Source organism: Ranitomeya variabilis, chromosome 4 (assembly GCF_051348905.1).
Source record: "Ranitomeya variabilis isolate aRanVar5 chromosome 4, aRanVar5.hap1, whole genome shotgun sequence".
Taxonomy (NCBI): Eukaryota; Metazoa; Chordata; class Amphibia; order Anura; family Dendrobatidae; genus Ranitomeya; species Ranitomeya variabilis.
In genome coordinates this window covers 293,604,599-293,631,544 of record NC_135235.1, presented here as the reverse complement: position 1 = coordinate 293,631,544, position 26,946 = coordinate 293,604,599, and the positions used below count along the sequence as shown (strand labels likewise).

The 26,946-nt window shown below is 43.4% G+C and overlaps 1 protein-coding gene across 1 annotated transcript in view; it reads left to right on the top strand.

The window, feature by feature from the left end:
• The window catches only part of RIMKLA (ribosomal modification protein rimK like family member A), a 48,933-nt gene extending 23,091 nt beyond the window's left edge, over positions 1 to 25,842 (top strand). Inside the window, exons 2-5 of the mRNA XM_077257475.1 lie at positions 12,751 to 12,981; positions 17,782 to 17,868; positions 24,167 to 24,370; positions 24,786 to 25,842. Coding sequence (XP_077113590.1) covers positions 12,751 to 12,981; positions 17,782 to 17,868; positions 24,167 to 24,370; positions 24,786 to 25,234 — 971 coding nt within the window. The 3' untranslated portion in view covers positions 25,235 to 25,842. The remainder of the gene's footprint in view (positions 1 to 12,750; positions 12,982 to 17,781; positions 17,869 to 24,166; positions 24,371 to 24,785) is intronic.
• The last annotated feature ends 1,104 nt before the right edge of the window (positions 25,843 to 26,946 follow it).

Genomic DNA, 26,946 nt, shown 5'->3' with positions numbered 1-26,946 from the left:
CTCTGAGCTTCCTGTCTGTTCCAGCAAGAGTCATTTGCCTGCAAGTGAAAAGCTGCCACCTTGCTTTTGATCTAGTAGACAAGTTGGAAGCTTATGTGTCACATTCACTCAGCTTCAGTTGCAGAACATTCACGCTGCGTTAATACAGCTGATGCGATCATACTGTATATATCTGCACATATATATTTGTAGAGATATAGTTCACATGGTTAAACAGAATCAGTATTTGGAATCAGTGAGGTATATATATATATATATATATATATATATATATATATATATATATATATATATATATATATATATATACAGTACAGACCAAAAGTATGGACACACCTCATTTAAAGATTTTTCTGTATTTTCATGACTATGTAAATTGTACATTCACACTGAAGGCATCAAAACTATGAATTAACACATGTGGAATTATGTACTTAACAAAAAAAGTGTGAAACAACTGAAATTATGTGTTATATTCTAGGTTCATCAAAGTAGCCACCTTTTGCTTTGATGACTGCTTTGCACACTCTTGGCATTCTCTTGATGAGCTTCAAGAGGTAGTCACCGGGAATGGTCTTCCAACAATCTTGAAGGAGTTCCCAGAGATGCTTAGCACTTGTTGGCCCTTTTGCCTTCACTCTGCTGTACAGCTCACCCCAAACCATCTCGATTGGGTTCAGGTCTGGTGACTGTGGAGGCCAGGTCATCTGGCGTAGCACCCCATCACTCTCCTTCTTGGTCAAATAGCCCTTACACAGCCTGGAGGTGTGTTTGGGGTCATTGTCCTGTGGAAAAATAAATGATGGTCCAACTAAACGCGAACCGGATGGAATAGCATGCCGCTGCAAGATGCTGTGGTAGCCTGTTGTGAACTCTATTTTTGGGCTCCCTCTAGTGGTCACAAGCGGTACTGTGTAGTGTCGTCTTTCTGCAGGTTGGCTTCATCACCTGGTTCGTTATCCTTGGTTGGTTTCCTATTTAGCTCACCTGGATACTCAGGTCCTTGCCTGCTATCAATGTATTCAGTGCTCTTCAGATTCCTGGTGACTACCTTGCTCCCAGTCTCTCCAAGACAAGCTAAGTTTTTGTTTGTTCAGTTTATGATTATCAGCGTTCATCATGTTTTTTGTCCAGCTTGTTAAAATGTGATTTCTTACTTGCTGGTTGCTCTAGGGGACTGAGTTTCTCCCCTCACACCGTTAGTTGGTGTGGGGGTTCTTGAAATCTCAGTGTGGATATTTTGTAAGGGTTTTTTACTGACCGCATAGACCCCTTTTCTATTTTCTGCTATCTAGAATTAGTGGGCCTCTTTTGCTGAATCTGCTTTCACCCCTGTGTATGTGCCTTCCTCTTACCTCACCGTTATTATCTGTTGGGGGCTTCTATATCTTTTGGGGATTATTTCTCTGGAGGCAAGAGAGGTCTTTCTTTCTCTCTAGGGGTAGTTAGTTCCTCAGGCTGGCTCGAGACGTCTAGGATTTTAGACACGTTCACCGGCTGTCTCTAGTGTGGTTGGATAGGTTCAGTTTTGCGGTCAGTCCAGTTTTCCACCTCCCTAGAGCTTGTCCTATGTTTAGTCACCTTGCTGGAGTAATTTGTGATCCTCAACCACTAAGGATCATAACAGTATAGCAGGCCAAAAAGTGTTTTTTGCATCGCAGAAGTGGGATTAAAAGAAGACCTGAGTACATTTTTTTTTTTTTTTTGTGCTGCAGTCTGTCTAGCTTCTTTCATTCCCTTGAACTCTGAGTGGTTTTGAGCTCAGCTGCAGACATGGATGTTCAGACTCTGACTTCTAGTGTGGATCATCTTGCTGCACGGGTGCAAAGTATTCAGGATTTTGTTATTCATAGCCCTATGTCAGAACCAAAGATACCCATTCCTGAGTTGTTTTCTGGAGATAGATCTAGGTTTCAGAATTTTAAGAATAATTGTAAGTTATTTCTATCTCTGAGACCTCGTTCCTCTGGTGATTCCGCTCAGCAAGTAAAAATTGTTATCTCCTTGTTGGGTGGCGACCCGCAGGATTGGGCTTTCTCTCTGGCGCCAGGAGATCCTGCATTGCTTAATGTGGATGCGTTTTTTCTGGCTCTTGGATTGCTTTATGAGGAGCCTAATCTTGAGAATCAGGCAGAAAAAGCGTTGCTGGCCCTCTCTCAAGGGCAGGATGAAGCAGAGGTGTATTGTCAGAAATTTCGGAAATGGTCAGTGCTTACTCAATGGAATGAGTGTGCCCTGGCTGCAAATTTCAGAGAAGGTCTTTCTGAAGCCATTAAGGATGTTATGGTGGGGTTCCCCACCCCTACAAGTCTGAGTGATTCTATGGCTTTAGCCATTCAGGTTGATCGGCGTTTGCGGGAGCGCAAATCTGCTCATCCTTTGGCGGTATTTTCTGAACAGGGACCTGAGTCTATGCAATGTGATCGAACCCTGAACAGAATTGAGCGAGAAAGTCATAGACGTCAAAATGGGTTGTGCTTTTACTGTGGTGATTCTACTCATGTTATCTCAGCATGCTCTAAACGCTTAAAAAGGTTGCTAAACCTGTCACCATTGGTACTATACAGCCTAAATTTATTTTGTCTGTTACTTTGATTTGTTCTTTGTCGTCCTACTCGGTTATGGCCTTTGTGTATTTGGGTGCTGCCCTGAATCTGATGGATTTGTCATTTGCCAGGCGCTGTGGTTTTGTCCTGGAGCCTTTGGAATTTCCTATTCCTCTGAGGGGAATTGATGATACGCCATTGGCTGAGAATAAACCTCAGTATTGGACGCAAATGACAATGTGCATGACTCCCGTTCATCAGGAGGTGATTCGCTTTCTTGTTCTGCATAATTTACATGATGTTGTCGTTTTCGGTCTGCCATGGCTGCAGGCTCATAATCCAGTTTTAGATTGGAAAGCTATGTCTGTGTCTAGTTGGGGTTGTCAAGGAATTCATGGCGATACTCCATTGGTGTCTATTGCTTCTTCCACTCCTTCTGTGGTCCCTGAGTTTTTGTCTGACTACCAGGATGTATTTGATGAGCCCAGGTCCAGTGTCCTGCCCCCTCATAGGGATTGTGACTGTGCTATAAATTTAATTCCTGGTAGTAAATTCCCTAAGGGACGACTTTTTAATTTGTCTATACCAGAGCATGCCGCGATGCGGAGTTATATAAAGGAGTCTTTGGAGAAGGGACATATTCGCCCATCCTCTTCCCCTCTTGGTGCAGGATTCTTTTTTGTGGCCAAGAAGGACGGTTCTTTGAGACCGTGTATAGATTATCGCCTTCTGAATAAAATCACAGTCAAATTTCAGTATCCTTTGCCACTATTGTCTGATTTGTTTGCTCGGATTAAGGGTGCCAGTTGGTTCACCAAGATAGATCTCCGTGGTGCGTATAACCTTGTGTGCATTAAGCAGGGAGATGAATGGAAAACAGCATTTAATACGCCCGAAGGCCATTTTGAGTACTTGGTGATGCCTTTTGGACTCTCTAATGCTCCTTCTGTGTTTCAGTCCTTCATGCATGACATTTTCCGAGAATATCTGGATAAATTTATGATTGTTTATCTGGATGACATTTTGTTTTTTTCTGATGATTGGGAGTCCCATGTGAAGCAGGTCAGGATGGTGTTTCAGGTCCTGCGTGCTAATGCTTTATTTGTGAAGGGCTCAAAATGCCTCTTCGGAGTACAGAAGGTCTCCTTTTTGGGTTTTATTTTTTCTCCTTCTACTGTGGAGATGGACCCAGTCAAGGTCCAGGCTATTCATGACTGGACTCAGCCCACATCTGTTAAGAGTCTTCAGAAGTTCTTGGGTTTTGCTAATTTTTACCGTCGTTTCATCGCTAATTTTTCTGGTGTGGTTAAACCTTTGACGGATTTGACCAAGAAGGGCTCTGATGTGACTAATTGGTCTCCTGCGGCCGTGGAGGCCTTTCGGGAGCTTAAGCACCGGTTTTCTTCAGCTCCAGTCTTATGTCAGCCAGATGTCTCTCTCCCCTTCCAGGTCGAGGTTGATGCTTCCGAGATTGGAGCAGGGGCTGTTTTGTCGCAGAGAAGCTCTGAGGGCTCTGTGATGAAGCCGTGTGCTTTCTTTTCAAGAAAGTTTTCGCCTGCCAAGCGAAATTATGATGTTGGTAATCGGGAGTTGTTGGCTATGAAGTGGGCATTTGAGGAGTGGCGACATTGGCTCGAAGGAGCTAAACATCATGTGGTGGTCCTGACTGATCACAAAAATCTGATTTACCTCGAGTCTGCCAAGCGCCTGAATCCTAGACAGGCTCGTTGGTCGTTGTTTTTCTCCCGTTTCAACTTTGTGGTCTCATACCTGCCTGGTTCGAAGAACGTGAAAGCTGATGCACTTTCTAGGAGTTTTGTGCCTGACTCTCCGGGAGTTTCTGAGCCGGCTGGTATTCTCAGAGAGGGAGTGATTTTGTCTGCCATTTCTCCAGATTTGCGATGAGTGCTGCAGAAATTTCAGGCGGATAGACCTGACCGTTGTCCACCAGAGAGACTGTTTGTCCCGGATAGATGGACCAGCAGAGTTATTTCCAAGGTTCATTCTTCGGTGTTGGCGGGTCATCCTGGGATTTTTGGTACCAGAGATTTGGTGGCTAGGTCCTTCTGGTGGCCTTCCTTGTCGCGGGATGTGCGTTCCTTTGTGCAGTCTTGTGGGATTTGTGCTCGGGCTAAGCCTTGCTGTTCTCGTGCCAGCGGTTTGCTTTTGCCTTTGCCTGTCCCGAAAAGGCCTTGGACGCACATTTCCATGGATTTTATTTCGGATCTGCCAGTATCTCAGAAAATGTCTGTCATCTGGGTGGTGTGTGATCGTTTTTCCAAGATGGTCCATTTGGTGCCCTTGCCTAAGCTGCCTTCCTCCTCCGATTTGGTTCCTCTATTTTTTCAGAATGTGGTTCGCTTGCACAGCATTCCTGAGAATATTGTGTCTGATAGAGGATCCCAGTTTGTGTCCAGGTTTTGGCGAACTTTTTGTGCTAAGATGGGCATTGATTTGTCTATTTCGTCGGCCTTCCATCCTCAGACTAATGGCCAAACCGAGCGAACTAATCAGACGTTGGAGACTTATTTGAGATGTTTTGTTTCTGCTGATCAGGATGATTGGGTGACTTTTTTGCCATTGGCCGAGTTTGCCCTTAATAATTGGGCTAGTTCTGCTACCTTGGTTTCGCCTTTTTTCTGCAATTCTGGTTTCCATCCTCGTTTTTCCAGGTTGAGTCTTCTGACTGTCCTGGGGTGGATTCTGTGGTGGATAGGTTGCAGCAGATTTGGAGCCATGTGGTGGACAATCTGAAATTGTCACAGGAGAGGGCTCAGCGCTTTGCCAACCGCCGCCGCGGTGTGGGTCCCCGACTTCGTGTTGGGGATTTGGTATGGCTGTCTTCTCGGTATGTTCCTATGAAGGTTTCATCTCCTAAATTTAAGCCTCGCTTCATCGGTCCTTATAAGATCTTGGAAATCCTTAACCCGGTGTCTTTTCGTTTGGATCTCCCGGCATCGTTTGCCATCCATAATGTGTTCCATAGGTCTTTGTTGCGGAGGTATGTGGTACCTGTGGTTCCTTCTGTTGAGCCTCCTGCTCCGGTGCTGGTCGAGGGCAAATTGGAGTACGTGGTGGAGAAGATTTTGGATTCTCGTATCTCTAGACGGAGACTTCAGTATCTGGTTAAGTGGAAGGGCTATGGTCAGGAGGATAATTCCTGGGTTGTCGCCTCTGATGTTCATGCAGCCGATTTGGTTCGTGCCTTCCACGCAGCTCATCCTGATCGCCCTGGGGGTCTTGATGAGGGTTCGGTGACCCCTCCTCAGGGGGGGGGTACTGTTGTGAACTCTATTTTTGGGCTCCCTCTAGTGGTCACAAGCGGTACTGTGTAGTGTCGTCTTTCTGCAGGTTGGCTTCATCACCTGGTTCGTTATCCTTGGTTGGTTTCCTATTTAGCTCACCTGGATACTCAGGTCCTTGCCTGCTATCAATGTATTCAGTGCTCTTCAGATTCCTGGTGACTACCTTGCTCCCAGTCTCTCCAAGACAAGCTAAGTTTTTGTTTGTTCAGTTTCTGATTATCAGCGTTCATCATGTTTTTTGTCCAGCTTGTTAAAATGTGATTTCTTACTTGCTGGTTGCTCTAGGGGACTGAGTTTCTCCCCTCACACCGTTAGTTGGTGTGGGGGTTCTTGAAATCTCAGTGTGGATATTTTGTAAGGGTTTTTTACTGACCGCATAGACCCCTTTTCTATTTTCTGCTATCTAGAATTAGTGGGCCTCTTTTGCTGAATCTGCTTTCACCCCTGTGTATGTGCCTTCCTCTTACCTCACCGTTATTATCTGTTGGGGGCTTCTATATCTTTTGGGGATTATTTCTCTGGAGGCAAGAGAGGTCTTTCTTTCTCTCTAGGGGTAGTTAGTTCCTCAGGCTGGCTCGAGACGTCTAGGATTTTAGACACGTTCACCGGCTGCCTCTAGTGTGGTTGGATAGGTTCAGTTTTGCAGTCAGTCCAGTTTTCCACCTCCCTAGAGCTTGTCCTATGTTTAGTCACCTTGCTGGAGTAATTTGTGATCCTCAACCACTAAGGATCATAACAGTAGCCATGCTGGTTCAGTATGCCTTCAATTTTGAATAAATCCCCAACAGTGTCACCAGCAAAGTACCCCCACACCATCACACCTCCTCCTCCATGCTTCACGGTGGGAACCAGGCATGTAGAGTCCATCGGTTCACCTTTTCTGCGTCGCACAAAGACACGGTGGTTGGAACCAAAGATCTCAAATTTGGACTCATCAGACCAAAGCACAGAATTCCACTGGTCTAATGTCCATTCCTTGTGTTCTTTAGCCCAAACAAGTCTCTTCTGCTTGTTGCCTGTCCTTAGCAGTGGTTTCCCAGCAGCTATTTTACCATGAAGGCCTGCTGCACAAAGTCTCCTCTTAACAGTTGTTGCAGAGATGTGTCTGCTGCTAGAACTCTGTGTGGCATTGACCTGGTCTCTAATCTGAGCTGCTGTTCACATGCAATTTCTGAGGCTGGTGACTCGGATAAACTTATCCTCAGAAGCAGAGGTGACTCTTGGTCTTCCTTTCCTGGGGCGGTCCTCATGTGAGCGAGTTTCTTTGTAGCGCTTGATGGTTTTTGCCACTGCACTTGGGGATACTTTGAAAGTTTTCCCAATTTTTCGGACTGACTGACCTTCATTTCTTAAAATAATGAGGCCACTCGTTTTTCTTAGCTGCTTTTTTCTTGCCGTAATACACATTCTATCAGTCTATTTAGGACTATCAGCTGTGTATCCACCAGACTTCTGCACAACACAACTGATGGTCCCAACCCCATTTATAAGGCAAGAAATCCCACTTATTAAACCTGACAGGGCACACCTGTGAAGTGAAAACCATTCCCGGTGACTACCTCTTGAAGCTCATCAAGAGAATGCCAAGAGTGTGCAAAGCAGTCATCAAAGCAAAAGGTGGCTACTTTGAAGAACCTCTAATGTTAGACATATTTTCAGTTGTTTCACACTTTTTTGTTAAGTATATAATCCCACACGTGTTAATTCATAGTTTTGATGCCTTCAGTGTGAATGTACAATTTTCATAGTCATGAAAATACAGAACATTTTTTAAATTAGAAACTTTTGGTCTGTACTGTATACATACATATAGTACTGTGCAAAAATCTTTAGGCAGCTCTGAAAAAAAGCTGCAGAGTAAGGGCAAGTGCAGATGACCATTTTCTCTCCATCCTAGAAAATTGGTCCTATTATGCCCATCAGACTGACTAGAGTGGGATCCGATTTTCTTGGAGGTGGAGAGGAAAAAGTTTCTCCACCTTCTCGATTACGTCAGTCTGTGAAAATCAGATTGCACTTGGATGTCATCCGAGTGGGGTCTGATTTTTTTAAAGGACCCATAGACATGAATGGGTGAATGCCTCCCGATTCTTAAAGGTCAATCGTGCATGCTGCAATTTTTTAGACATGTGCACAGCCCCATAGTATTACATATGTATGAATACTAGCAGCCAAAACCACGGATAGCACTCAACCTATTAAAACGGTCATCTGCACGTGCCCTAAGTGTGCTTTATGTAATATAGGTGTTAGTGCAGTGTCTCCACACACTCATTACTGTCCTGCTCTCCAGTGAAAGAGCCGTCACACAAAATATTTCTCCTAGATTTTTCTTTTCTTTATTCACTTCACAAATTGTTAATAGAAAAAAAAATAGAAAAAAAAATCTATTACTTCTATTTTTGAAGCGTTCTTACTTTGCAGCATTTTTTTGCACACCTGCCTAAAATTTTTGCACATTTCCGTATATTTATTTTTTGGTTTTAGTAACTTGAAAAACATTCTGCATTGTTATCCCTCTGTTAGGCTATGTCTCCACTGTCAGGATGGCCGGCGGTATCGCCGCAGCGGCGAAGCCGCTCGGCGCTAAGCCCCGCCCCCTTTCTGGGACGCGATCATGCCGGATGTGTTAACTCTTCACATCCGGGATGATCGCTCTGTCCCATAGGGCCCTGTGATATGCCTTGCGGGGACGCTGCGTCCCCGCAAGGTGTACGGGCATGCTGCGATCTGAAAAGACGCGCAGCATGTCCGTAGTCGCAGGGCCGCCGCGTGCGGGTTTCCACGCATAGTGGAGACGGGATTTTATAAAATCCCCTCCACTATGCTGGAACATCTGGACGCTGCTTGTTTGACGCTGCAGCTCTGCGCAGCGTCAAATAAGCAGCGTTTCCTGACCGTGGAAACATACCCCTATTCTTCCTGCAAATGTATGAATTTGAATAAGTTGACTGCTATACCCCGGTCAGTAAGGGTTTGTCCCTACAATATCTAACACGATCAGCCCTGATTAAACACAATGTGTAGTGACACCCACCATTGACAAGGGGAATCCTACTACACAATTGTCAGTTAATTGACATTTCCACAAAAACCCACGATATGTAGCGCATGTTGTTGAGTTCTTCAACCACCATACGGAAGAGTCAATCTCACATATTCCGACAATGTGACATGTCAGATTATTACTTTTGGGCGGCTCCTGTAATTATGTCATATATGTCATATATTTAGCATTTTGCACACCACTCAGTTTATGATCCATGCAGTCTGTTCCGCGAGGCACTTGACACACTGCCCTAGTTTGACATTTCCCTTTTATTGAAGGTGACAAGTAGCGCAGATGAGTCAGCTCATCACTGTATTTGCAGCCCGCATTAAGTGCATTTGGTGTGCAGGATATTCCTCGTCCAAGTTATTTAAACATTTGCAGCTCTGCACATTTTAAAAGGCATAAGTCATCAATATAAATGCAGCACATTAAACCATTTAGCTGAAATGGATCTATAATTATAGCTTGTCTCTGCAATCACTTTTCTTGTGCATTAGGTTGGCATTCAGAGTATGCTGCCTGCAGTGGTTTGTTGTTGGCTGTGTGCATACATCGAGTAGTAAAAGAATCAATATGATATATCAAGTGGTATCACAGGCAGCTGCCATGTATTAATGGAAATCTGACATTCATTTTATTCTTCTCAATCTGAAGAAAGAATAACATAGGGACAGAAAGCCTGATTCTAATGCTGTGTTAGCCTCTTCTTACATAAGGGTGAATGACCTTGGGGAGATCAAAACATCCAACACCGCGGAGACACCATCACGTGTTTCTCAACGCAGTGATCCAGAACACTGCCCCCATCCCTAAAGGGAAATATGCAAATGCATGTAGAAAAGCTGCGGAGACACCATCACGTTTCTCAACGCAAGCAATGAATAGCCAGGTCTTTCACCGGGAAGGAACAACCACGGGAAGGGCAGCATCCAATAAATGAAAACCACCTATGCCAAAACATGGTATCCATCCACAGATGCATGTAGAAAAGCCGCGGAGACACCATCACGTGTTTCTCAACGCAGTGATCCAGAACACTGCCCCCATCCCTAAAGGGAAATATGCAAATGCATGTAGAAAAGCCGCGGAGACACCATCACGTTTCTCAACGCAAGCAATGAATAGCCAGGTCTTTCACCGGGAAGGAACAACCACGGGAAGGGCAGCATCCAATAAAGGAAAACCACCTATGCCAAGCATGGTATCCATCCACAGACAGCTGTTTCGGGGTATTTGCCCCTCATCAGTGTGGAGTAGGAAACTGGCTATTAGGAGCAGTGCCTGGTGACAAGACTATAAACATAAGGGTGAATGACTTCGGGGAGATCAAAACATCCAACACCGCGGAGACACCATCACGTGTTTCTCAACGCAGTGATCCAGAACACTGCCCCCATCCCTAAAGGGAAATATGCAAATGCATGTAGAAAAGCCGCGGAGACACCATCACGTTTCTCAACGCAAGCAATGAATAGCCAGGTCTTTCACCGGGAAGGAACAACCACGGGAAGGGCAGCATCCAATAAAGGAAAACCACCTATGCCAAAACATGGTATCCATCCACAGATGATGTGGATGGATACCATGTTTTGGCATAGGTGGTTTTCCTTTATTGGATGCTGCCCTTCCCGTGGTTGTTCCTTCCCGGTGAAAGACCTGGCTATTCATTGCTTGCGTTGAGAAACGTGATGGTGTCTCCGCGGCTTTTCTACATGCATTTGCATATTTCCCTTTAGGGATGGGGGCAGTGTTCTGGATCACTGCGTTGAGAAACACGTGATGGTGTCTCCGCAGTGTTGGATGTTTTGATCTCCCCGAAGTCATTCACCCTTATGTTTATAGTCTTTTCACCAGGCACTGCTCCTAATAGCCAGTTTCCTACTCCACACTGATGAGGGGCAAATACCCCGAAACAGCTGTCTGTGGATGGATACCATGCTTGGCATAGGTGGTTTTCCTTTATTGGATGCTGCCCTTCCCGTGGTTGTTCCTTCCTGGTGAAAGACCTGGCTATTCATTGCTTGCGTTGAGAAACACGTGATGGTGTCTCCGCGGCTTTTCTACATGCATTAGCCTCTTCTTACTGCAGCACCCCTTGTATTTCCAGTATTAGATCAGATAGACAGGGTGGACAGCAGTGTGAGCAGCCTCTTCTTACTGCAGCACCCCTGGTATTTCCAATATTAGATCAGATAGACAGGGTGGACAGCAGAGTGAGCAGCCTCTTCTTACCTCCGCACTCCTGGTATCTCTAGTATTAGATCAGATAGACGGGGTGGACAGCAGTGTGAGCAGTCTTTTCTTACTTCAGCACCTCTGGTATCTCCAGTATTAGAGCAGATAGATAGGGTGGACAGCAGTGTGTGCAGCCTCTTCTTACCTCAGAACCTTTGGTATCTCCTGTATTAAATCTGAATAGCCACTGGGTTTACATTTTCTCTTCATACATGGAGTTGGCAGAACTTCCTACTGCACGTGCTCATAGACAGCCATTTTAATTCTATAGTGATTACCTCCCTAGACAAAACTATTGTAGTTTGCTAATTAAAGATATTCAGTAATTTTTTTATAATGACATTTTATTTAATTATTTCATTTTTTCTATTCACAGAGAATAGCTTTAAGGCAATTGTTCACATGTTCATTATTTGGTCAATATTTTACATCAGTATTTATAAGCCAAAACCAGGAGTGGAACAATCAGAGGAAAAGTATAATAGAAACACGTCACCACTTCTGTATTTATCACCCACTCCTGGTTTTGGATGAAAGTGAGGTCTGATTTTGACAGACTGACAGAATGGAGAACCTTTTTTTTTCTCTCTCGCTACGTCCGAGATGCCACTCTGATCAGAGTAATCAAACTGTTTTGGTCAGATATGGAGAAAACAGTCGTGTTACCAAGAACTCTTCTTAAAGCATAATGGCAGTGTGCATGCTCGACTGCCCCTCCATTCGTTCCCTGTGGGACTGCCAGAGTGCTGCACTCATTTTCTTCCAGCAGTCTCATTGGGAATGAACATGCGCAATCTAGTGGGGAGAAATATGCCTCTTTCTGGTGATCGGTGGGGGTCCCTCTAATCTAGTTATCACCTATTAACTTTGGGCTGTGTTGGGTGTATTTACACTGTAGTTACACTCTTTCTGTGGTGTTTTGCCACAGTTTGTGCAAACACACCCGTAGTTATGCAAACACGAGGCAAAAAAATGCCATAAAATATGTGCATGTAAATATATCTTTATGTGTGCTACATAACAAAACCCATCCGCATCACGTAAAAATCAATTCAATACAATCAATGAAATGACTAATTATCAGCAAAATGACTGTTCAAACCAAGCACTGCACTTTGTAGGAAACATAAACCTAATAAAAGAAAAAATAGCTTTTGCTGGAATTACATGTTTCATATTTGGTTCAGATTTTATGTGCAGATATTATGAATGTAGAATTCACTGTATTTTACATTACTGGCAAAATGGGTGAGTTTTAACCCATTGGGGGATGGCATTGGCTTTTGTTGCACGGCCGAGCCGTTCAGTACACTACTTGTTTTACATCTCTCAGCTTGTCTTTTCCTCGATTGTCTGCTCTGGCCACAGGAGGGTGGCGATAGATGGAAAGGGTAAGAAGAGCACCTCTTTTATTGGAATAAAGAATAATTTCTGGCAAAACAAAACAGGATTTCGACGCTAAATATGTAATTTGCATTAGGACTATGTTGGTGTGCTTGGTTTGAACAGTCGTTTTGTGCTGTCAGGCTCACCCTTGTATTTTGTTGTGTATTGTAGTGATATAGACTTATTTTCTTTCTGCGTTTTAACCTTTCATACAATTGTGTTCCAGGGTTGCAAATTAACCAGAAGATTGTGACTGCTTACCCTCAGGTGATACTGGTTCGGGTCCCAACTCCGACAGTGCAATCCGATAGCGATATAACTGTTTTGCGACACCTTGAGAAGCTAGGTTGCCGTCTTGTCAATCGCCCACAAGCCATTTTAAACTGCATTAACAAGTTCTGGACGTTTCAGGAATTAGCTGGACATGGAATTCCTTTACCAGATACTTTCTCCTATGGTAAGTCCCAGGAGCTGTTTCCAGTCATGTCACGTACAATGGGGGACTTTAGTGCCTTACGATATGCTATTGCGGGGCGATACATGGACCAATTTATGGATACGGCATTTTGGCCTCCATAGTTTCTCCTCCAACACTCAAACCACAGGGGTCCGGTGTTGTGGTCATAAGAATTGTCGGACTGGGGTGCCAAGGGCCCACCAGTAACATTGACTTTGGGGGCCCACTTTTCCCCTGCATACAAATATTACGCTACCCTCGCTCACAAATTACCTATATCTCTATATAATAATAAATTGCCAAGTCTGGTTAATGAATGATGAGATACTGCTTTTTTTCTGTGAATTATGCCAAGTACTGCCCATATATTGGGGTTGGGGGCCCACCGGGGATTGCCCTGTTACCCTATTGGCCAGTCCGTTCCAGGTCATAAGGGTGTGTTCACACATAGAAGGTTTTTCCACAACTAAACCCTGTTTCAGAGATTCAGGGTATATTCGTTTTTGGTCCATGCGTCCATTTTTACCACCAGTGTGGCATCCGTGTGCTATTTTTATTTTTTCTCTGACCCATTGATTTGGGAGAGTTTGACATGAATAAAAAATGGACGTCTTTTTCTTTTGCAGACACTCAGGCAAAAAAAAAAAAACAAACAGATATGCGAAAAGCCCCATAAAGAAACATGGCTAGAACAAGTACATGAAAAACGGATGTCTGATTAAGGCTTTATATGCAGCAAAATCTGCAAGTGTCACAAGCAGATTTTGGTGTGTATTTTTGTTGCAGATTTGCTGCAGTTTTCACCCTTTGCCTTGCAAAGAGTGAGATCCGAAATGAATTGACCTACTGCAATTTTTCCATGTGGAAATATTCTGCATTCTGTTGATGCAAATTGATGAAATCTCACCCATTTAGTTGTAATTTAATAATGCACTCTGTGCAAATTGACTATTCAGAGAGGAAAAGGACTAGAACCCTAGCGCCACCAATTGGAAGCAGCGATCTTAAAAGTCAATATGAACCTTTTAACGAGCCTTGCAATATGACTTCGGGGTGTTGCCCCTCATCAGTGAAAAGTATGAGATCTGATTTGGCTAGGTGAAAGGCTCTGGACTGTGGTCTAAGGTGTAAAGTTTCTGCTTGTGGAGAGTGACAAGCCAGGCCTGGCTTGTCAGAGTGAGGAGACGTATAAGTCATGCATGCTCATCTGGGAAATTGCTTCCAATAGGTGGCACTAGAGTTCTAGCCATCTTCCTCTCTGAAGAGGCAATTTGCATATTTAATTTCCCAGAGGAGCATTGCATGGCTTAGAAGTCTCCTCACTCTGACCAGCCAGGCCTGGCTTATCACTCTCCACAAGGAGAAATGTTACCCCTTAATCCGCACTGGAAACCTATAGGAAATATGCAACTTTTAGAACATACTTCAATTCTAAATTCACACGCTGCTTACTTGGTGTGCAAGTCAAAGTCTGCAAAGAAATTTTAGCAACATGTAGATGAGATTTGTTGAAACTCTGTGGCCTTGTCACTGGAATTTTTTTTAGTATTTGCACAAGGAGGTACGATGTATTGTGGCATGCTCTATCAGACTCCAGACTCTTTATGCACTAGAAAGCATTGCTCCTGGGGCACATATTTCTGTATATATGGAGTCTGACAGAGCTTGTACAGCAATGCACAGGACTATGGAGGCCCCCGTACATTGCAAGGATCATGCCAGAGTGCCTACTAGCAAGTGAGAATAGACCCCAAAGCTGGAGCTCTATGGCAACTTTTTATATTTGATGTCTTATCATATAATCTAGTCTAATATCCCATGCCGTCTTACAATACTGGCGATAACTTGCAAGATTGCAGTGTAAAATGATTGCTATCTCACAGTGCGGTAATGACTGTATGTTCAGGAGCTTGCACTGGAGAATGAGTTTCAGAGTGAAAGCAGTTGAAAATGTTGGGTATGTGCACACCACGTCTCTTTCAGGGTGTCTCAGACTGGAAACCACCTGAAAAAGCGCTGCAAAAAAATTAACATAGTGTACAGCAATGTCAAAATGACATTGCTGTGTTAAAGACGCCGAGTGCACATACCTCTTTCACTATGGAGGACCGTTCCTGTCCTGCATAACACATGCAAATATGGAGGAACTGTCCTGTCCTGCATCACACATGCAAATATGGAGTTCAAGCCCATGTCACTTCTTTTAATGGTTTCAGGGTTTGGAAACCTTGAAGCAGTTAAAAGAAGTAACATGTTTGTTTTTTGTGCATGCCCGCTTTATATACTTGACAATATATAGCAAAAACACTGCTACAAAAACAATGGCAAAGCGTCCAGTGAAGCCTATTTAGGAAAACGAGTCCTGGCTTTTCTTGAAACACCGTCACCTTGGAAAACTTGGTGCTTCCACCGTCATCTGAGTGCACATACCTCTCTCACTATGGAGGAACTGTCCTGTCCTGCATCACACATGCAAATATGGAGGAACTGTCCTGTCCTGCGTCACACATGCAAATAGGGAGGAACTGTCCTGTCCTGCATCACACATGCAAACCTAATATTAATAGAACTGTGTAATCTTCAATTTTCCCTTCCATAAAAATAATTGTTTTCAAGGTCCTCCATAGATGATCGCTGGTGGTCCCAGCAAAGGGACTCTTTGCCATCAGTGTGAATATGCCCTTAGATGAGGGATTTCTCATTGTCGTCACAAGTGCCTTCTTACATGGAGGGCAACCAATGCCAGCTGGGATTTATTTGCCATAGAGCACCTAGTAATTACATAAATCCCAGCATGCACTACAGATTTACAGGTTCATTGGAAGGACAGTGAATTCTTTTCTATTCGTGCTGAAACATAAAAATAGAATTTACCTTTAAAACAGGGCTGTCAGCCGAAGCAAGGCCAAAGTGTTCTGCATAGTAATGGTGTGGCTAGCAGATCAGCTACCGGAGTGGTCAAACCGGACAGATGCAGCAATACCATAATCAATGCCAAGGACCGGATCAAAAATTGATGTAAACGGTACTTGTGTATACATAATACATAATAACTAGCAGTAAATGGGTTTTTGAATGGATCCACTTGCATTTGGGCCAATATACAGTACAGACCAAAAGTTTGGACACACCTTCTCGTTTAAAGATTTTTCTGTATTTTCATGACTATGAAAATTGTACATTCACACTGAAGGCATCAAAACTATGAATTAACATGTGGAATTATATACTTAACAAAAAAGTGTGAAACAACTGAAATTATGTCTTATATTCTAGGTTCTTCAAAGTAGCCACCTTTTGCTTTGATGACTGCTTTGCACACTCTTGGCATTCTCTTGATGAGCTTCAAGAGGTAGTCACCGGGAATGGTCTTCCAACAATCTTGATGAAGTTCTCAGAGATTCTTAGCACTTGTTGGCCCTTTTGCCTTCACTCTGCGGTCCAGCTCACCCCAAACCATCTCAATTGGGTTCAGGTCTGGTGACTGTGGAGGCCAGGTCATCTGGCGTAGCACCCCATCACTCTCCTTCTTGGTCAAATAGCCCTTACAAAGCCTGGAGGTGTGTTTGGGGTCATTGTCCTGTTGAAAAATAAATGATGGTCCAACTAAACGCAAACTGGAGGGAATAGCATGCCGCTGCAAGATGCTGTGGTAGCCATGCTGGTTCAGTATGCCTTCAATTTTGAATAAATCCCCAACAGTGTCACCAGCAAAGCACCCCCACACCATCACACCTCCTCCTCCATGCTTCACGGTGGGAACCAGGCACATAGAGTCCATCCGTTCACCTTTTCTGTGTCGCACAAAGACACGGTGGTTGGAACCAAAGATCTCAAATTTGGACTCATCAGACCAAAGCACAGATTTCCACTAGTCTAATGTCCATTCCTTGTGTTCTTTAGCCCAAACAAGTCTCTTCTGCTTGTTGCCTGTCCTTAGCAGTGGTTTCCCAGCAGCTATTTTACCATGAAGGCCTGCTGCACAAAGTCTCCTCTTAACAGTTGTTGTAAAGATGTGTCTGCTGCTAGAACTCTGTGTGGCATTGACCTGGTCTCTAATCTGAGCTGCTGCTAGCCTGCGATTTCTGAGGCTGGTGACTCGGATAAACTTATCCTCAGAAGCAGAGGTGACTCTTGGTCTTCCTTTGCTGGGGCGGTCCTCATGTGAGCCAGTTTCTTTGTAGCGCTTGATGGTTTTTCCACTGCACTTGGGGACACTTTCAAAGTTTTCCAAATTTTTTGACTGACTGACCTTCATTTCTTAAAGTAATGATGGCCACTTGTTTTTCTTTACTTAGCTGCTTTTTTTCTTGCCATAATACAAATTCTAACAGTCTATTCAGTAGGACTATCAGCTGTGTATCCACCAGACTTCTGTACAACACAACTGATGGTCACAACCACATTTATAAGGCAAGAAATCCCACTTATTAAACCTGACAGGGCACACCTGTGAAGTGAAAACCATTCCCGGGGACTACCTCTTGAAGCTCATCAAGAGAATGCCAAGAGTGTGCAAAGCAGTCATCAAAGCAAAAGGTGGCTACTTTGGAGAACCCAGAATATAAGACATAATTTCGGTTGTTTCACACTTTATTGGTAAGTATATAATTCCACATGTGTTAATCATAGTTTTGAAGCCTTCAGTGTGAATGTACAATTTTCATAGCCATGAAAATACAGAAAGATCTTTAAACGAGAAGGTGTGTCCAAACTTTTGCTCTGTACTGTATACATTATTGGGGGAATTAATTTATGTCTTACATTATTTTTTTTTTTATTTTTTTTTTAACATGGCAGGTGGACACGATGAATTTGCAAAAATGATAGATGCAGCAGAACCTCTTGGATATCCTGTTGTTGTGAAAAACACTCGAGGGCATCAAGGTAATTTATTATGTACTGGATGTGGTTAATGTCACTTAAAGAGACTGTCAATTCGATCAATTCTACCCAAATCCTACATATGGGCGTGCAGATCTTTGAAATGTAAGGATATGTCCACACGTTGAGGATTGCAGCAGAATATTCTACCTAGTACCCCAATGTTTTCCAAACTGCCACCATTATGCTGATAGTCAGGCCTATCAAGGACTTGATTGGGGGAAAAAAGGAAGTATCATAGTAAGAATCCCTCCTGGGTAGGTTCAAGCTTCAAATACATAGATTTGAGTCCCCAAAATCTCTAGGACAGCAAAGAAGAAAGCAAAGCATGACTCAAGAAAGTCCAAAGGAAAAGGGGTTTAGTAACCCATCACCATGCAGAGACCATGCAACGTTTCAGCTCGAAAATGGCTGTGTAGAGGATCTGAAACATTTCATGGTATCTGTATTGGGATTGATAAATGAACTGCGTTCCTTTCGAGGTTTTGGAGTGCTGCTTTCTTCTTCGCCATAGAAGGACTTGATTGAGATGCAGAATTAGGACTCTACTAATGGAGGTGGTTTAGGAGGCTTGAGAGACCTGACCAGGTCCTTAGTTTTGCTATTTTGATGTATACCTAGTCGATGACCTAAACAATGGCTTTCTCTACACTCTGTACCTGTTTCTTTAACTTTTTGACATTGAATCATTGTTAAAAGCACCACTCCAGGGGGGGTTCTTTTTATTGCAGGGCTGGCGTGGTGCTTCTAAAGTAAGGCGCCTGCACTTAGCCTTATACTTACCAGCCACAGTCTTCTGCTGTTATCCACGCCGCTATTGTTGGTCTCCAGCAGTTTGTGATCTGCCACTTCGGTTCAGTGTTTGCTGGAGCCGGAGGTCACTTTCCAAGCCTTTTTCTGGATCTCATAGACTTGCATCGAGAGCTTGTGACTATTACCTCTGACTGTTCTGGTTAGTCAGAAGTTGGGGGCACAAGGTGGCGTCATAAGACCGAAACGGTGCTGGGAACAGCTGAAGACGGCGGGTGGTGAAGTATAATATTAGCGCAAGGGATCTTACGTTAGTAGCACCATTCCGATACCGCCGAAGTGGTGCTTTAAAGCCATGGATATTTCATTTGGTAGCCAGAGGCAGTGTTTCAGCTGTAGTAAAATAGCCCTCAGCTGGACAATTAAGATATAAGTGATTAAAAACCAAAACTTAATGAATGGCCTTCTGAGGTGTACCATGCATAGCCAGAAGCTTGGTCCTAATGCAAAGGCTGTATCTGGGCTCCTACCCAACATCATAATCTTCACAATCAGTGCCTGACAGCTGGGTCCTATGGGCTTGTGGCAGCGAGGTCCAATGTGACTACAACGACCTCTATTGATACACTATCGTTCGTTAGTAGAAAAATGAGGAATCCTAGGTAAGACTTTGGAAAGCCTAGAAAGTGGGAGGCACGGCTCGATGTACCAGTTCTGTTTCAAGATTTAATTGTCTTTTTCAACAAAAATAAAATAGGAGTAATTAACAATGCTTACGACGATACTGCTGTATCGATTGAGTAAAAAAAGCCCAAAACATTATCCTGGTGGAGGATAAGAACATAACAGTCAGTAATGTAACAAAGCCAGGATAAAGAAATAGAAGAATAGTGGCTAACATGGGGCAAAATCCCCTCCAATTTGTGTAGAGACCTCCTTCCCCCAAGACTCACGAAGAAGAAAAATATTATATCCATCTCACTAAGCTAGTCTTATTTACAGGGAATCTTCAGTAAATTTGACCCCCTCTAAAACATGTCTATGCATGTGTCCCAGAGAAAATTAACCTCACTGGTACCTGTATATTTTTATTCTGTTGCCCATATTTTGATAGATCCCCACTTTTTTTGCTGAATGTGAATGAGTACCTAAGTGCAGTGGGCGGGATAAAGCACTGAGTAAAACTCTGCCTCCCAAGTTATTAACATTATTGGGGCCTCCCGCTTTCTGTTGATTGCTAGCTGACTTCACCTCTAATGTCAGACTTCACTCTTCTACTCTGCGTGGAGCGGCAGCAGTCACCGCTCACAGTACAGTTTACTAAACTGTGACCAGTGGCGTGTGCATGCCACAGGACAGCGATGGACAGCAGGCTCTGCACGAATATCAATCAAAGTGCTAGGGCTTTCTTAGAGCCATTCAAAGTAAAATGAGCGGTGCTGTCAGCATTGACTGTAGCCTCCCCATGAACACCCCCATGACTTAAAGCTGGCAGCTCCGGGGAGGGAATAAATTCATTTTGTTCTGGTAGCCGCACTTTCCACCCCGGAATAAATTCATTTTGTTTTGATAGCCGCACTTTCCATAAGGCAGGCTTGAAAAGCTATTTACCTGCAGATTAACCCTATACAGTCATGGAGGAATGCGTTGGCATCCTTAAAATTGTTCTAGAAAATGAAGTATTTCTCCAAGAAAATTAGTGCAGTTACACATGTTTTCTTATATACATGTTTATTTCCTTTGTATGTATTGGAAGAACTAAGAAAAAGAGAAAAAAAGGCAAATTGCACATAATTTCACACAAAACCCCCAAAAAGGTCCAGACAAAATTGTTGTCATCCTCAACTTAATATTTGGTTGCACGCCCTTTGGAATAAATAACTGCAATCAATGGCTTCCAATAACCAACAACAAGATTTTTACACCGCTCAACTGGAATTTTGGACCACTCTTCTTTTGCAAATGTGATGCCCCAGGGTCCTGGTTGTCACAGTGGCATTGTTTTTCCTCACGGGGAGAGTGATGTCATGCTTGGAAGCAATGGAGGATTCCTTTTAACAGGTAATTGGCACATACAACACCATTCTGACTTCAGGCCACAAGGGGGAGCTCTATACCCAAAATCAGGGGAGCTGCTCTCTCTTTGGTCGGAAGGAGGAGTCAAGTTGCTAGTCAGTTGCTAGGCAGTTGGGAAGATTTAGACAGTTGGTGCCGGACAGCAGACTGGAGCAGTCTGAGGCAGAAGGACAGGTGAGGGGCCGTACAGCCTGAAGTGCTGTAGCTCCTAGATAGCGAGATACAGAAGCAAGAACAGCCTTTAGCTAACGTGCCGGAGAGTGAAGCACAGGAGAGAGATAACAGGGGAGAATAGCAGCGACTGGGCGACCTCCCTGATTGAGCGCAGACACCGGTAGCCGGAAGACCGAGGCTTTTGTGGGACTCTAAGACACATAGCAGAACTCGCTTACAAGCCGGCCGGACCCTGCCTGTACCTGTGATCTGGTGCCCTGGACTGTGGCTACCTGCTACCATCAGTAAACCAGGTAAAAAGACTGCACAACTGCGTCCTTCGTTCTTTACTGCACCACTCACCATCTTCCATCTATTCACCGGGAGCCCTGGGGACCTACTTCACCTGTGGGAAGTTATACCATCTGGCTGCCATAACATCACCCGAGAGGACCCCTTTAAGCAGCGTTGGTCACCTCTGACCGAATACCACAGGTGGCTTCACAAACTTTCTTTATTTCAAAAGCCCCTTTAAAGACCTTCCCTTTAACATGGGCGCCCAGGGCCACGGACCAGGTCACCACTGCGACACGTCCCTTTAAGTACCGCACCCTGTACCAAGTACCATACTGCCCTGCCGGGCGACTCACAAACTGCCCCAGGTCTCTCATATTTGAAGACCCCTTCTCCCAACAGCAATTTTAAGATCTCTCCACAGATGTTCAATGGGATTTAGATCCAGACTCATTGCCGGCCACTTCAGAACTCTTCAGTCCTTTGTTTCCATCCATTTCTGGGTGCTTCTTGAAGTATATTTCGAGTCATTGTCCTGCTGGAAGACCCATTACCTAGGTAGCAAACCCAGCTTTCTGACAGTGGGCACTACAATGCAAACCAAAGTCCTTTGATATAATCTTCAGATTTCATGATGCCTTGCACTCAGTTCCAGAGGCAGCAAGACAACCCCAAAACATCTTTGAACCTCCACCATATTTGACTGTAGGTACTGTGTTATTTTCTTTGTAGGCCTCATTCCATTTTCATTAAACAGTAGAATGATGTGATTTACCAAAAAGCTCTATCTTGGTCTCATTAGTCCACACAACGATTTATCAGAAGGATTTTGGCTTATTCACGTACATTTTGTCAAACTGCAGTCTAGCTTTATTATGTTTCTGTGTCAGCAGTGGGATCCTCCTGGATCTCCTGTCCTGCAGGACAGCTTGAATTTCTTTGGAACTTGATTGGGGCTGATTATCCACCATCTGGACATGAAATATATAAAGCTGGAATTGCATTACTGCTCTAGAAAATAGGTTAAAATAAAGATACTTAGAACATAAATTCACCAATTTATGTGTGCCCAGCCTATGGTGGTTTTAATCACTGCCTACCCATATAATTGTGGGCTAGCAGCCCAGAAGTATCATATTAGCATAGATTCCCAGCAAAGAGGATCACCTTGTCTTTGGCTGCTCGGCACACATGAATTGCCAAATCTATGCGCTAAGTATCTTCATTTTTACCTGTTTTCTAGAGCAGTATTGCAAATCCAATTTCATATATTTCATGTTTGTATGTTATAGCATTACAGAGTGCAAATTTATTTGTTAGTTATATATGGAGATGGCTACCCTTAGCATGCACCTGTTCACACATGTTTTCTGTTTGGAAGTGAGGGTCAGTCTTTGATATTTGTCCAACATCTGGACTACCCTGTGTTGCAACCTTTCATCAATTTTTTTCTCTGCCATCCACGTTCTGGGAGATTAGCTACAGTGCCATCAGTTGTAAACATCTTGATTATGTTGCTCACCATGGACAAAGGAACATCAAGATCTCTAAAGATGGACCTTGAGGTTGTTGATGTTAACATCTCCCCTTTTCATCTGGTTTCAGATAAAAATTTCATATTGCCCACACCTGTTACTTGCCAGAGGTGAGTTTGAACGAGCATCACATGCTTAAAACAATGTTGTTTACCCACAATTTTAGAAAGGTGACAACAATATTGTCCGGCACATTTTTGGGTTTTATGTGAAATTATGTTCAGTTTGCCTTTTCCCTCTGTTTTTTTGTTGTTGTTGTTCCAGTACACAGAAAGGAAATAAACGTGTATAACAAAACGTGTATAATTGCAATAATTTTCTGGGAGAAATACTTCATTTACTGGAACAATTTCATTTGTGCCAAAACTTTCGGCCATGACAGTATCTGCAGGTAAACATAACTTTTCAAGATGACAGGCTTAGTACATAAATCAAAGGGTAAAACTGTAGACTTCTGTGAGCAGGCTATTGTGAATTTAGTTGCTGGAAAAATTAAAAAGATAAAAGTATGGGAATGAGATTGTATTTGAGGAATTTGCTCATTAAGGAGACCTTGCAGGGGGTCTTTCTTCAAATTAGTGGAGGTGAATGAATAAATTAGGTTATATCCCAGTCTCTATAATTTTAATTTTGGCACAATTCTACCAAATGTCATACATGGTGCCCTGTATGGCATATCCTCAGAAGCAATGAGAGGAAAGAATTTATGTAGTCTAGAGGTGGGCTATGTCCAGTGGTGGAACTTGTAGTGCGATGGCCCCAGTGCAAATTCTCCAACAGGACTCCCAACTGTCATGGATCATTAATAATACTGATCTTCTCATATGGGTCAAAGGGACATTTTGTGGCCTCTTTGGCTCCAAGGCCTGGACTGCAACCCCTGCACCCATTTGAGTTATGCCCCTGACCTCTGTAGGTGGGACTTCTGGCCTCTGTAAGCGAGACATTACTACTTGACTTCAAGGAGGAGGTGGAAGACCTATCAGTTCTAAATAGAAAAATCCCAACTTTAGAGACTTGTTGATCACACACAATACTTAATCCTGTCATGTAGGATATACCATACACGTGAGTCATCAGAGTGTCCATGTTCTGTTTTCGGCACTTGTGAGTCACCTCATATTGAGTAACATATAAGATAACATCTTATTTCACGCTATGATCAAAAGCAGGAAATAACTTACAAAAACCTAGAATTAGTTTGATATAGTAAATTCACCATAAAGTACTTGCATGAACTTGAAAACTGACGAGTTTATTGGTTTCGAAATACGCTTTCATTGACTCACTCATACAAAAAATCAGCAGAGATGACAGTGAGCGCTGAAGAGGACACCTGTAAAAGATAAAAACATATGAGAAATACAGCCCAAGATCTAATGGAATAGATGGGTATCAGAATACCCTGAATAATGGCTTTGTACCATGGAGCACGTTACGCACCTCTTTTTTACCGTGGCCATTCTATACACTGGTTTTGTTTTGTCCACCAGGAAAGGCTGTGTTTCTTGCACGGGATAAACACCATTTGTTGGACATATCCCACCTAGTGCGACATGATGCGCCATATCTGTTTCAGAAGTATGTAAAGGAGTCTCATGGAAAAGACATCCGGGTGGTGATTGTTGGCGGACGCGTCGTGGGATCCATGTTGCGAAGTTCCACTGATGGCAGAATGCAGAGTAATTGCTGTTTGGGTAAGTGTTAATGAAGCTGTGAGGAGTATATGATTGAACACGCGCAGATGTGGACATGATCGTATTAATGTTCCTAGTGTGATCTGACAAAACATCGGATCGCACCCAGACCAGTGTTATGCTATGGGGCCGTGCACATGTCCTATTCTTTCCTTGGACCGAGCCGTTGTGGGGAAAAAAAAACATGTGAACATGAGAGTTTGATCCAATATTCAAATCGCAAGTCAATGAGTCCATGGAAAACATAGAACTGCACTCGGATGACATCGACCTTCTCCTCTACTCCTACAGTTTTGGTTTATATATGATAATTGATGTAGCTGCTGCATAAAGAATAACTGCATGGAAAGAAACGTAAGGTTTTATAGCCCCCGGCCTAAAATATGCTTTAACCGACCTTATTTTGTGTTAACAGGTGGCGTGGGCTCCACGTTCCCTCTTAGTGAACAAGGCAAACTGTTAGCTATGCAAGTGTCAAACATCTTGGGGATGGACATATGCGGCATCGACCTTCTCCTGAAGGATAATGGATCGTTCGTGGTTTGTGAGGCTAATGCAAATGTTGGTTTTACTGAATTTGACCAGGCGTGTAAATTAGATCTTGGCGCTATTATTGCAGATTATGCAATATCTCTCATTCCCAGAAGGCCATCTAAAGAGATGTCTCTGGTATCTGCAGCATCCAGCCCTCAAGAAATCAATGAGACAAAAGCACTTGCATCTGCCAGCAATCACAAGACCAGTGATGGATCGCGCTGTAGTAATGGTGTTTCTGATGTAAAGGAAATCAGGGATTCTATCAATGCACCAAAGCCATGTTCCCCATTACAGACAGATAGTATCTGTAATGATGTCGCAGAGTAAACTACCTCTTCATTATCAGTGTCAATGAATGCACTTATCAATCACAGTGGGAAACTCGGCTCAACGGGGCTGGCAAATAAATAACGAAAGATTTGTTCTGAGCCGCTATAGTGCTAAAAATGTAATAATTCTGCTGCTTCCTTCTGTCTCATCAGTAACAATGTTACTCCTGGGACCGAATTTATTATTTGCACCTAGCGTATACTAAGTGGCTGTGTATGGGGGAACATGCATAGAAAAAAAAAATTCTTGGTGCCATGGAAGAAAGCATTCCTCCCTCATCAGTATATTGAACTGGGATTTAATGAGCAATTATATTCATAATTATTGTCTTTATTTGTTAAATGGATTTAGTCTTGTCTTCATCCTTAGGTCATATATCAATAAGACTTGAGTAATGGGCTAAAACTAGTTGAAGAAGGAGGTTGCATTTTAGATTTGTTTTACTTCATTTTGATAATTATGGCATCATCTTAGGGTAGAGAACATGTGCCATTGATGCAGCCCTTATAATTGCTGCAGGGTCCTACATCAATCACAGACAGAGCCAGGTTAGAGTTGTGCAGGCCTCTGTCAAAACATTTGGAGCCCCATAAAACCCAGAATTAAAAAAAAAATAAAAAATAGGAAAGGTGAGTGCATGTGCATGTATAGTAGATCTCTCCACAGAAGTCTAGAAACGTTATGGAGACAGCCATGCAACCAACGCTTTTAGACTTCGTCATGTCTCAGCTGGATAAGATCGCCAAGCTTTATCAAGGGGCCATTTTCCTGAAAGGTGGGATCACAGATGTGGGTAGTTTATTCACTACTAAGGGTATAAATAAAAAATGCTGAGGTCTACAGCAATATTTTAAAAGGACCCTTAAGTTCATTACAGAACCAGGGTATGCCCTGTCATATGTGATGAGGGTATGCAAAGATGGTGAGGATGACTTTGTATGCCCCCAAATTAGTAAAGACCCTGAGATACATGCCTTGGGTCCTCCTACTGTTACCTTGTCTTGGCATACTTTCAGCCAAGGGTGTAAGGAACCTGGTTCATTATTGGTTGTGTGTGGTAGTGAGCCTAATGGACTCCATTAAATTATAGCCAAACCGGCTGATATTGTCTAATTTAGCTAACCATTTAGAGTACGTAGGGCCTCCCAACTGGTCCCCGAAAGATGATGATATCAGGGTAGATAAAGAAAGGTCAGGCAATTTGAATCAGAACGTCCAACCCTTTAGAGAAGCAGAACGTCGGACCCTTTAGATGAGGGGTGGGGAATCTTTTTTCTGCCAAGGGCCATTTGGATATATATATATATATATATATATATATATATACCATCCTTCGGGGGCCGTACAAACTCAACCCACAAAGTACATCCTGACTCTGGCACTGGTTTCAGGACGTAATCTTTCATTGCATGCCCTTCAATGTTCAGTAGTGAACACTGCGTGTGTGTGCTAACAGAATAAGAAGAAATTAATGAGCTGGTGGCAATCAAAATACACCTCCTTGCCCAAGAATGCGGCCCCTGGAGAATCTGCCCCGGGGGCCTGATAAATGGTCGTAAATGGCCCTGGGGCCTGAGGTTCCCCATCCCTGCTTTAGAGAATCAGAACATGAGACCCTTTAGAGAATCAGAACGTCGGACCCTTTAGAGAATCAGAACGTCCAACGCTTTGGAGAGTCAGAACGTCAGACCCTTTAGAGAATCAGAACT